Raw genomic sequence first — 12,871 nt, forward strand, 5'->3', positions numbered from 1 at the left:
GAATCGGTTTAACCAAAGCAAAGTCGGAGGTGAGCTCGCCCCAGGCCACAGTGGTGCGCCTTCTAGGTGTATTCCCTAGAGAAGTTCTTACTCATCTGAGCACCTGGATAATGGTCATGAATATACAGCAGCATTGTTAAGAGTCAAAAACTGGGAACAACCCAAATGTCAGTCTGTAATCAATTAGATAAATTGTACCTTCCTACAGCAATGAAAATAAACAAACTATAGCCACATAGAACTACACTGTTGAGCGGAAGAAGCAGGTAACAAACTTACATTGTGATCTGTTTGTGTTAAGGTTCAGAAACAGGCAACACTAGCTGTATTGTTTAGGGATACAGGGCTGCTGCACTGCCTCCCTGGAGGGGCCACCATCCCCATCATGGTCTTCATGAATGGTGTTCCTGAAGTTAGGGGCCTTAGTCCCTGTAAAGATCTATACCTGAGTGGTACCACTACGAACAAATGCAGTTATTGTGACAGTGAGAGCAATGCTTACCTCTCAGGGGAAATGGGGGAATTAAGATCAGAGCAGGTTACTGGGGGGGCTTCTTGGATATTGGCAGTGATGACCTGAATGCTGGTTTTATAGATGTTCACTTTATAATTACTCTTTAAACAGCACTTGGTGTTTTATGTAGTTTTGAATGTACACAAAAATATTGTAGAAAAGCGAGAGTAAGGGACTCAGGAGTAAAGAAAGTCCATGGAGCTTAGTGTTGGCGTATGAACTTTGTAGCATTAATTCTGGCTGTTGGGAATCTGGGGTGGGTGGTTTTTATGTTTGTTTTCTAATTCTCCACCATGTTCCTGGTGGTTGAGGATTAAGAAGTCCTGGGCAGAGCAGTACATACAGCGTATTGTGAGCCCAGTCCCACTTTGATGACGACTGACACTAGTGACCTTCCCGACGCGGTGTTTGCATTTCACGTCTAAAACCCTGAGCTTTCTGTCCTCCAGCACACACCAGCACTCGCCCTAGGTCATTTGGTCTTAGTGAAAAAACTGAATCTAGGAGACCTGGGCTTTTCATTTTGTCGCACCTTGAACTTGGCCTCTGACTTGGGCAAGGGGCTTGAGCTTTCTCACTTGACTTTTCTAGTTGGTAGTGAGGATGTAGGAATATTTTCTCTCCCTGCTCCACGAAGTCACAAGTCTATTATGAGACTCAAATGAGGCACTACATCTAAAGATGCTTTGAAAGTTATAAAATAATATGAATATAAATAATATGGTTTAAAATCAGAATTTTGTGGAGACCTTAGTCATTCACTTCAATGCCTTTATTTTATAGATTGGGAAATACAGATCCAGAGATGTGCTGTTGCTTGTAGATACCTGGCTCTCCATTTGGAGAACTTGGGCTGGAACTCTGGATTGTTAGTTCATTTTGTTTCCCACTAAACATCAGTTAAATACTCTTATTTTAGCTTATCTGAATTTTTTTTGGTATCATTCCATAGACATTAACATACATATTTTCATTATTTTGTATTTTTCAGCATAAAAAAGGTATACTTTACAGATTGTTGCTTTGAAGACTATTTACACATTGTGTGTTTTTTCCTTAGGGTGGCAATCAAGGTTTGACAGTAGTAATTCAAGGACAAGGTCAAACTACTGGGCAGTTGCAGTTGATACCTCAAGGGGTGACTGTCCTGCCCGGCCCAGGGCAGCAGTTGATGCAGGCTGCGATGCCGAATGGTACCGTGCAGCGATTCCTCTTTACCCCGTTGGCAACAACAGCCACAGCCGCCAGCACCACCACCACCACTGTTTCCACTACAGCAGCAGGTAGGACTCGGGGATTGTCACAAGTGCTGCATGCTCTCATCACAAGTTGCTGGGCTAACAGACAGGGCAGGGGGCACCGGTGCTTATCACTGAGAGGACGTGCCTCACGCCCGTGAACTTGCCAGCTGACTGGTCAGCCTCACAAGATCTTGACAAGATCTCTTGCCCTTACAGACTCCCTGTCACCACCATCCTCCCTAAGAAATATGGAAATCAGGGGGGTGGCACAAAATAGGAAAATGTCACGATACCTGTGCCCACACTTACTCCTCCAAGCCTTGTAGGCACTGATTGAGTTGTGGAGGTGCACTCAGGGCAGGCGGGCATATCCTGCTCAGAACCAGTGATGGAGAGCTGCATGAAGAGCCACACTGTCAGCCTTCTCCCGCAGGGCCCTCATGCCATAGGTGAGAAATGTGGGGTAGCCTCAGCCTGGACCAGCAGACCTGGCTGATTTCCAGAGACCGCACCTTGCTTCAGAAGCCAGCCGTCTGGAGACTTAGAAAAGTGTGCAGGGGGTGGCCGTGAGCAGGGCCCACGTTCCCAGCTTAGGAGAGTCCTAACCCACATGTTTCTAACTGGAGCGTTTCTACGGCATCAGTCTTACGTGCTGAAATACAGAATTCTCACCTTTAAAAAATCCGCTTCAAATTCTTCTTAAACCACAGTCTTTTGTTCTAGAGTAAGAAATATTTGGTCTTTCCTTTTCACAGGTACAGGTGAACAAAAACAGAGTAAATTATCACCCCCGACACAGGTGCCACAAGCCAAAACCCTGCCACCAGCTCAGTCGTCGAGTGTGAGTCCTCCAGAAGCCCAGCCTCAGACTGCTCAGAGCGCTCAGCCTTCAGCTCAGCCCCCGCCCCAAGCCCAGCCCCCGTCCCCAGCTCAGCCTGAAGTTCAGACTCAGCCTGAAGCTCAGACCCCAACAACTGTTGCATCCCATGTCCCTCCTGAAGCACAGCCCACCCAAGCACAGCCATCCAAACCCCAAGTTACAGTGCAGTGTCAGCCTCAGAGTAATGTCCAAGGACAGTCTCCTGCTCGCGTCCAAAGTCCACCACAGACTCGAATACGTCCATCAACTCCATCCCAAGTGTCTCCCGGACAGCAGTCCCAGGTTCAGCCCGCAGCCTCACAACCGATTCCAATTCAGCCACATACATCTCTTCAGATACCTTCCCAGGGCCAGCCACAGTCACAGCCCCAGGTACAGTCTTCAACTCAAACTCTTTCATCAGGACAAACGTTAAGTCAAGTTACTGTTTCATCCCCATCCCGTCCTCAGCCTCAAGTACAGCAGCCACAGCCCCCAGGCCTTGCTGTGCCGCAGCTGCACCCGCAAGTCCAGGTTCTCTCTCAGATCCAGTCGCAGGTTGTGGCTCAGATACAGGCTCAGCAAGGTGGGGTGCCCCAGCAGATCAAACTCCAGTTGCCCATTCAAATTCAGCCAAGCAGTCCTGTGCAGACCCACCAGATTCAGAATGTGGTTACAGTGCAGGCAGCCAGTGTGCAAGAGCAGTTGCAAAGGGTTCAGCAACTCAGGGATCAGCAGCAAAAGAAGAAACAGCAACAGATAGAAATTAAGCGGGAACACACCCTCCAAGCTTCTAATCAAAGTGAAATCATTCAGAAACAGGTAAAGTCATTAAGTAAAAGCAGCATGTTCAGTAGCTTGAATTATTGTGCTGTGCATTAGACTTAGTGTTTGGTTGTGTTAGCTTTCCTTAAATGAGACTAAAGTCATTGATGCTTCGAGTTAGAAGCAGCACTGGATTGACCAAAACGTACTGAATGACTATTACGGTTTGGAGCTCTTACTGGATTTAAACCGTCAGTGCTTACCGGGAAAACGACCCGCATTTTGGGAGAACTAAGATGGGAAGAGTGGAGTTAGGAGTTTAAGTATCATTGATACAAAATTGAAGGTTTAAGTTTTAAAGGCATCATAGCAATTTGTTTGCATTTATTTGCAGTTGTCATTCCTTGGTTTGCATGTAGACTAAGCAAATTTTACAGACAGATTAAACTCATGTGTATTTCTAGGAGCACCTTTGTAAACAAGTTTTAAGTGCTTTTTACTGCATAGCTTAAATAAAAAGTGGCATCGTGCAGTAGTAGCATCTTAGGAAATAAGACAGTTTAGATGAGTAAGAATTATTCTCCTTAAAATGAAGTCGCACGTATGACAGTGTCCTGTGGTGTCACTGGAGGAAGTTTTCTTTGCATCTGCAGCGTTTACCACTCAGCACTGGTCAGGAGTTTGAGTGTGGATTTCAAGTGTTCCCAAGTCATGAGACCAGCATTCAGTTCCTGGGTCTCCCTTTCACGGTCCATGAAACTCACTCACCTCCCCTGAGCTATATCGTCATAAAAACTCTCTCTGTTTCCAGCCATGCAGGATTATTGTAATGATTAAATGAGGTCATGTATGTAGAAGCACTTTTTATATAAGCATTTTTTATGTTACGCTATTTTTTATTGAAACATATTTGATGTATACTGTTGTGTGAATTTAAGGTATATGACTTATTAATTTGATACATTTATGTATTGTCATATGATTGTCATTGTAGCGATAATTAACTCCTCTATCACATCACATAATTATCATTTCTTTTTAGTTGGAATAATTAATATCTAGTCTCTTAGCAAGTTTGATGATTATGATATGGTATTGTTAGAAGCATGTTTTAAACAGCAGAGGGATTTAAGAGGTATAATATTCTTATAAAATAGACATCACAGATAATATGTTAAAATGCAGTATTATCCAGCTTTTAGTACTGTGTGGTTCATGAACCGAGAATAATTACAACTGTCTTTACCCTAATCTTTGTAGAAGGCGGGGATTGGTAAAATGAATGCCTGGGAAGGAGAGCATAATGTTCACAAGATGGTCTTTGGAGAATGAGAGCTGGGTTAAAATCACAGCTGTATTTTTTAATCTCAAACAAGTTAGTAATTTCTTTATGTCTCAGTGTCCCTACCTTTCAGTGTTCTGGGCAATGAATGAGGTAATATCAGGTGGTTCCCTTAGCACAGTGCCCAGTACCTGGTGAGCACTCGGGCTGTACAGTAGCTCTAATTTTATTTGTATTGTGATATAAAATTCTTGCAGTTTCTTTGGAAAACCTCTACATGTGCTCCGATTTCTATTGTTGTATACCAACTTGTAGCCATTATAAAATTCGCACTTTTGGATTTTGTTCTGTCCTGAAGGTGGTGATGAAGCATAATGCTGTAATAGAACATTTAAAACAGAAAAAGACCATGACTCCAGCTGAAAGAGAAGAGAATCAGAGGTAGGGAGAAATGCTTATCACCCGGTTACACAGGATCTCGCTGTATCTCAGTTTCTTCTCATGCACAGTCACGGAAGTTCTGAATTTCTAAATTTTTTTGTCTTGATTGAAGTTTTATTAAGTGAGAACATTCAGTACTAATATAATAGGTGCTCATAACTGCTTTGAATCACTCTTTGAAGCTTTCCACTCACAGAAAGTTTTTATCAGCTGTAGACATAGAAAAATCATGTCTTAAGCCTTTCAGAATGAAACGCCCAGCATTACATAGGTTTTGTATTTCTCTCTAGAATGATTGTGTGTAACCAGGTGATGAAGTATATTTTGGATAAGATAGATAAAGAAGAAAAGCAGGCCGCAAAAAAACGGAAGCGAGAAGAGAGCGTGGAGCAGAAACGCAGCAAACAGAATGCTAGCAAGCTCTCTGCTTTGCTTTTCAAACACAAAGAGCAGCTTAAAGCCGAAATACTAAAAAAGAGAGCGTTGCTGGACAAAGACCTACAAATTGAAGTACAGGTAAGAAGGTGTTCCCTCTCCTCCTGTGTCCAGTGTGTAGCATCTCAATTTATTCTTTTTTTTCCCTTGAAATTTTGATTAAGTTTACAGTGTCAGCTTTTCTAGAATTTACATTTTTGTCCCTAGAGTGAAAAGCAGTGACATGTCTTTTGATACAAGACAGAGATTTTGTATCTGTAAGTACATTGTCATCGCTAAGCTGGCCACTTGGAGAGGTTAGTCTCTTGATTAAAACATTTGAGGACCCTCTTGGCAGTAGCTCTTATTTTCTATGGCATAGTCTTGCCAGAAGTTAGCAGGAGCCAAGTTTCATGAGAAAAGTAGACAGAGAAACTGCAAAATGATGTTGAAAGAAAAATAAAGTGTGCCCATGAAGTAAGACCAGATTTCTTCCTTGACCTGTAACTGATCCTGCAGGCATGGCTAACCGTCTGCTTACTTAGGAATTGTGTTGAAATGTGAAAGAAGACATCTATTCATACATGTTTAAACAGCTTTTTAAAAAAGGTAGACTACCTAAAGCATCTCTAAAAGTGCCTTATGCATTTTAAGAAGGTGAGAAATATTTTTAAAAAGAGAACATTGATCATCCCACTAACAAACGTTGCACATAACTCAGAGACATGAGAGATCTTCCCACTAAAGTCAGAGACCAGAAAATAATGCCAAAAACCAACATTCTTACTTAGCATCTCTGGAACTTCTAGGTAATGTGTTAGGCCAGGAAAAGAAGAAAGAAGAGAAAATTTGTTATTGTGTATAATGTGATTATTACATCAAAACCCCAAAGGAAAATTATTAAAATTTAGGAGAGAATTCAGTAAGGTAGTTGCTACTAGATAAATCTTGAGATCACAGTCGTTATCAAAGTAAACGAAAATGAACAAGCCAGCTCATAATAGCAGCCGAGCACTACGTAAAACACCACCTCCCACCTTAGATGCATTTCAGATCATAAAAGAGACCACAGAAGCCACAGAAGAAAACAAGATGGTCATTTTTGTAATCTTGAAGTGGGGAAAACGACTTCTATGTATTACAAATCCCAAATGGCACAAAGGAAAAAGATAGGTTTGATTGCCATAAGCAGAAAAATTTTGTATAGAAAAAAAAAAACCGAAACAGAAACAACATTGAAAAACAGATGACAAACAGAAAAAAATTTATAGCATTTATAGTGGAATTAGTGTTCCTAGAAAGTTCAAGAGCTCTGAGTCAATAAGAAAAGTTGAACACTAATTAACTAGGTGAGGGACATTGTTTCACGATGACATCCGGATATCCAGTCACTGTGTTGTACAGTTTAAATATCTTACAATTTTACTTATCAGTTGTACCTCAATAAAGCTGAAATAAAAAAAGAAAAATACTCTAGTAGAAGAATGTGTTAGACACATAAATAAGCAGATTTCAAATTTTAAAATGCTAAATACCAGTAAACATATAAAAAGATATTCAACTGACCTACTAGTGAAAGAAATGAAAATACTGTTTTTCTAGAGATAATTCCATATATTTCCGGAGAACATCAGTTTGTATCAAGACTGTAAAATGTGGAGACTCTTTGATCCATGATTCCACTTCTAGAAATGCATCTAAGAGACAATTAGGCAAGACAGTCTGAGCAAGGACATAACGAATGTTAATGGTAACAAAGATTTGGAATCAACCTAAAGTTCACAAAGAAGAGATTGATAATCAGTGTTCTTAACAGGAGTACTTTGGGCCTTTTTGACAGCCCAGTTTTTTACACACTGTAGGAAGTTTAACAGCAGGTGCCAAATGTAGCATCCCCTTCATAGTAAGCACCAAAAAAACGACCTTGTCCCCACATACGTTCTGAAACACTCTCTAGAGGTACCAGTATCACCCTCAGCTGAGAACCACTGGGTTAAATACATTTCGGAGTGTCCATGTCGTGGACTGCAGTTTTAACAAAATACTATAGGTTTGGTGCTTTTTTGTTTTTATTTCTTCGGGGAAATTCTCAGGGATAAATTATTGAGTGGGAAATGCAGGTTACAGAGTAGTATATATAATGTGATGCATCCATTCAATTCATTCAACACATATTTAGCATTTAAGGTGATTATCACGTATACTGTTCCCACTGCATACTCTGCATAGAGCGGGGAAGTACTTGTTGTCTGTATCCCTTAGATAGAAATAAATAAATTGGACATGTACATTCAGATGTCTTTCAAAGCAGTTACCTTTGCCAACAAATAAAAATAACCTGTGATCCCTCCCCCTCAAAGATAAGCATTTTAAAATAATCTTAGGGTGTATTTTGTATGTATTATTTTTAGTATATGTATTTTAAACAAAAGCAGAATCACACCAGAGACAACATATACTGAACATTTTTCTGCATTCAGTATACTGTGCAGCCATCTACAAATGTCATTCCCACTGCAGATATACTAGTGTACAGTTATCATGTGCTTTCTGATGGCATATTACTTATCTAATGAGGAGGAAAAATTATACTTTGGGAAAGAAAATCTTCACATTATTTTAATGAGTAGAATTTTTGCTAAGATGATTTACTTTGAGGAACATTCGAATGTATATATACTAGCATATTTTAAAAATAATTTTTAATTATAAAGATTTAATTTTTTATTTTCAAGATATGATTGGTCCTTCGTATCTTCTTGTTCTTATATCATTTCGGCTTCTCTTTTTTTTTTAATAGACTTTATTTGTAAGAGCAGTTTTAAATTTACATAAAAATTATGCAGAAAGCAGAGTTGTCATATGTTCTTCCTCCTTCCGTGGCCCCCATCCTATTATTAATATAATATTAACTATTAATGTTAATAATGGTTTCCCCTGTTATTAAAATCTTGCACTAGTGTTGCACATTTGTACAATTCATAAGCCAACAATGATACATTACTATTAACTAACTGAAGTCCATAGTTGACATTAAGTTTTACTCTGTGTTGGGGCAGGTCTGTGCATTTAATAAGTGCGTGACGTCATGTAACCATGTTGCATAGAGACTACAGAATCATATCATTACAGAATCATGCAGAATAGGCTCACTACTCTGCAAATGTCCTGTGTTCCACCTTTTCATCCCTCCTCCATCCCCCTCTGCTTGTCTTTTCAATTAAATAATTTCATGTTCATCTTTTAATAGAACTTAGACGTTCATTTAGCTCCTTGAATACCTTATACACATTGCAACGCTTTTGTCAAATTGTTCTATAAAACCTACACACTTAGAATAAATTCAGGCTCATTATTGATTTGTGTTGTTTTTTGTGTTGTTGTGTTTTTACAGTACATATTTTCATTTGGTTTTGCATTTGGTATTTAAGGGATAGGAGTTGTGATTTTGTTTCCTCCCTGAAGCCTCGCGCAGCACAGCCCACCCTTAACATGAGCCTGCTCTTGTCACCAGCCTCACACGAGGCCTGTTGCGTCCCTATCTCCCTGTAGAAGTGCCGCCACTTCCCAGTTGTGAGTCTGGAGCCCAGGAGGCCTGCAGCTGTTCACAGCGTTGTGTTTCTGTTGTGTAGAGACACTTACATCTTACTCAGACATGACTGTCTTTTCAGTTTTTTCTTTTTTATATTTTACTGTCCTTGGTATGTCCTTGAAGGGGCGGGTCAAACTGTATACCCACTATACTATTGACTCTTGATTTTCCTAAAATTCATCTCTTTATGTTACAAACACATTGTATTATTTAGGAAAATGAAACTCAAGATTTACTTTCTTCCCTAGGAAAAAGTTCGGGCTTTGTTTTTAAGTAAAGAAGGGCTGGTGCATAGTCACACAGCTTGTCTTCTCATTTATGAGACTGTCCAGGCTCTAGATAGAGGAAAGAGATTTCATTAAACCAGGACCCGGTTTACTTGTTAGAATTTTCCTGCTGTTTTAAAGCTTGGTCATAGTGTGACTTTTTCACACCAGCTTTGTTCATGGAAGCCAATCACCATGGTTTTTCTCTAGGGAAATAAAATTTGCTTTAATCATCATTTCTAAGAGTAAGTTACAGCACTGGGTAGCAGAGGTGTGTTTAAAACATTTCACATGGGAAAAAGTACGGATTTTAATTCATGGCAAGCTTTGTATTGAGAAAATAGCTCTCCCTAAAGTCTTAAATTCCAGACACAAAAGCCCAGCAAACAAGGCACATCTGTCTTGCTCTGCTTTGGGCTGGCCAGACCACATCTGGAGTGTCGTGTTCAGTTGGTGTCCAGCCTCACTCTAAGGACACAGAGGAGATCGGCTGGAAGAAAGCAGCCAGCGGGTGAGGACCCTGAGATCACGTCCTGAGCAACAACTAAACCGGCCGGGACAGGACACGGGCCCTTAGGAGGGGCCAGCCTTCCTAGATACTGGCTCATCTTTCTGCCAGACCTCCTTTGAAGATAGCCAGCAGCTTTCTAGTTGACGTATGATCTTCATTTTCTGTTTCCCATTGTTTCAGTTGGGTTTCAGCTCTTGTTCGGAGCTAGCGCCACTCCCTCACCTGAGGCTGAGCTGTGGAGCTACCTGGACAAGGGTGGTAAGGAAACGTCCTCGGGCTAGATCATTACCTAAGTCGAATGACGGTCTTGTATTGTCTTTAACTGACAACAGGAAGAGCTCAGGAGGGACCTGAAGATTAAGAAGGAGAAAGACGTGGTGCAGGCCGCAGCAGCAGCTGCCACCCCGCCCGCGGCGCCCCCTGCACCTCCAGCCCCTCCGCCTTCGCCCCCGCCTCCACCTCCCCCGCAGCACTCGGGCCCTCTGGCCATGGCCACGGCCACACTGCCTGTGGCCTCCCAGAAAAGGAAGCGAGAAGAGGACAGAGACTCAAGCTCCAAGTCCAAGAAGAAGAAAATGATCTCTACTACCTCAAAGGAAACCAAGAAGGACACAAAGCTTTACTGTATCTGTAAAACGCCTTACGATGAATCTAAGTGAGTAGATCTTTTTGAGCTCCAGTTCATTTTCTTAAAAGTTTAGTTAAGTTTCCAGTTTTGGAGAAAATGAGTATCTCAGTAGCAGTGTAAATCAAAGTAGTTCAAAGTAGAATGTTTCATCTGCGGTCTTGCGTCTGATATTCTTAACCCTGACACTAGAATAAAACTTTGTTATTTCACATGTTCATGATTTGTTGTTTGTCCTTCATCATATTCTCTTCTGTCAAAAATAAGCTTTCTGTTGCCCCTTTGCTGTCTCCTCTCTTCTCTGGATTAACTCCATTGATGCTGTCTGGAGAAGGAGGTGTGTTATTATCGCTGCCCACAATTGAGACTAAAACCTTCATAACCCCATGGTTACATCAGATCCTAGAGACGACCTAGATGTGAATGAATGGTGTGAGCAGCCTTGAGTTGAGTGGTTTGGGGTTTTTACTGTTTAATTTTAAGCAATTCTGTGTTTTTTTGTACTGAAATACTATGACCAAACATTATTTTTGTCAAAAGTTCCCACTTTCTTCCTGGGGACAGAAATGTCTCTTCCACCCATTCCTCGAGTGTGACACTCGAAATTTTGATAAGCCTGGCACCTGGAAGCTGTTTTTGACAGTTGTGACTTGTACTTGGTGATACATACAAGATTTTAGAGACATTAATCCATAAACGTGATTATACTTTTTTTCTATCACTTACTGTCATTCAACTAGATAATTAGCTCCCATTTTCAACGTTCAAATGCAGGCCAACCTTTTAAAGCCAAAGTTAACCACAGTGTTAATTTTACAGTACCAAAAAGTTTATCTGATCATGCTAAAAATATGATCACTTAGAATTAGGAATGCTTAATGTCTACCATAAGTGGATGCCTGATCAATTTATAAAGTAAAACTTTCTCTTTAATGACGTCTGAGTTGTAACATTGAAATTGCTTTAGTGGTGCTATTTAAATTACAATCTGTTTGCAGGTGCTGCATCAGAACTTCCTGTTGGTAGATTTAGCTGTATGTTGAGTTAGGCATCTTCACTTTTCATTGTCTTACTTTATGGGAAATTAGACGCAATATAAAAGGTAGAACCCTGTTAACTAACTTTCCCCTTAGTCTAATGCAGTTGTGCCTCCCTTTAAGCAAATTATTCTAAATGATTTATAAAACAAAACAGACCGTGATTTACTTTCTTTCCAAAAAGATCTGCTTATGGAATTTATTTAAATAACCAGACTTCTTTGGCGTATTTAAAATATTCAGATCAGAGAAATTCACTTCACACAGAACTTTTTTGTAATACCTAAATTGCATAAAATGAGGCACACAGGTACATTTGCTCATTCTGTTGAGATTGCCTCATTATTTTGTGGATATTTCATACTTTTTGATTTGTCGTTTTTAACATTTCAGCATACCGCATTCATTCACTCCCTGTTCTAGTTGGGAAGGGTTAGCGTTTTCTAATCTCCTGTACCAAACGAGGCTGATTTGGGAATCTAGTGAGTGACTAAAACTTGAAACTCAGGTCCTGAGCTTACTTCCAGAACACACAGCCCACCACCTGGTGAAGGCAATGTCCAAAAACACCCTGAAGGCCTCCACCTGTGCCAGGGAAAATCATGCAGAATTCAAAAGAAAAAAGTGGCAGTAGATAACCCACACAACTGTCTGTTATTCCTTTATGTTCCTAAAGCAGGTTAGTTTGAAGCTTGAGAACTGTTTCCGTTCCTCTAGGTGAATCTGCCAAGAAATACCTCAGTGGAACCACTGGGGCTCGGCAAGGCCAGTGATTCTTGCTCTTTCTTGCCATGACTTTGACGGGGCGTTCCTACAGAACACCTGTCAGCACTTGTAGACACACTGTGTGTTTGCCATAGAGTTGCTTTTCATTTTGCCAGTTGAGATCTTACATGACAAAAGCCTTGAGGGTTAAGTCACTGACTGTGATTACCCGCAGTTGCACACTGGTGCAGCCCCATCCTGTAGAACTTCCTGTAGTTTTAGAGAACGATCCTCACCTCACTCTCCACACTCTCCCTGGCTTTGAACTGAAGTAGTTCCTCACCAGCTAATTAACCTGGCCACCCTCCACATTGTCACACACATCATATTAACTGAACAACTGGCCCATGTCATAATCTGTTACAATTAGATTAAATTCCAGTATTTATTTAGAAGGCTTGGTAGAAGCTGAATTACTACATGTGCCTTTTTTAGTTTTCTTCTTCATGTCATATTTTGACCATTTATCTTCTCCACCTGGCTGGCCTGCATGTTCCTTGTAGTGTAACTTCTACTCGGTGTTTGCGCTTTGCTTTGTTTTCAAATTTAAATTGTGAGA

General features: G+C 40.7%; 1 protein-coding gene across 12 annotated transcripts in view; it reads left to right on the plus strand.

The window, feature by feature from the left end:
* Positions 1-12,871, plus strand: part of BPTF (bromodomain PHD finger transcription factor) — a 129,143-nt gene that overhangs the window by 101,744 nt on the left and 14,528 nt on the right. For 10 of the 12 annotated variants that reach the window (XM_032457050.1, XM_032457056.1, XM_032457054.1 and 7 more), the window contains 5 exons: positions 1,575-1,797; positions 2,511-3,436; positions 5,020-5,102; positions 5,393-5,618; positions 10,218-10,540. In XM_032457050.1, the coding sequence (XP_032312941.1) occupies positions 1,575-1,797; positions 2,511-3,436; positions 5,020-5,102; positions 5,393-5,618; positions 10,218-10,540 (1,781 nt within the window). The remainder of the gene's footprint in view (positions 1-1,574; positions 1,798-2,510; positions 3,437-5,019; positions 5,103-5,392; positions 5,619-10,217; positions 10,541-12,871) is intronic. The other 2 variants (XM_032457061.1, XM_032457062.1) reach the window with 1 other exon arrangement.

The sequence above is a fragment of the Camelus ferus genome, chromosome 16 (genome assembly GCF_009834535.1).
Source record: "Camelus ferus isolate YT-003-E chromosome 16, BCGSAC_Cfer_1.0, whole genome shotgun sequence".
Classification (NCBI taxonomy): Eukaryota; Metazoa; Chordata; class Mammalia; order Artiodactyla; family Camelidae; genus Camelus; species Camelus ferus.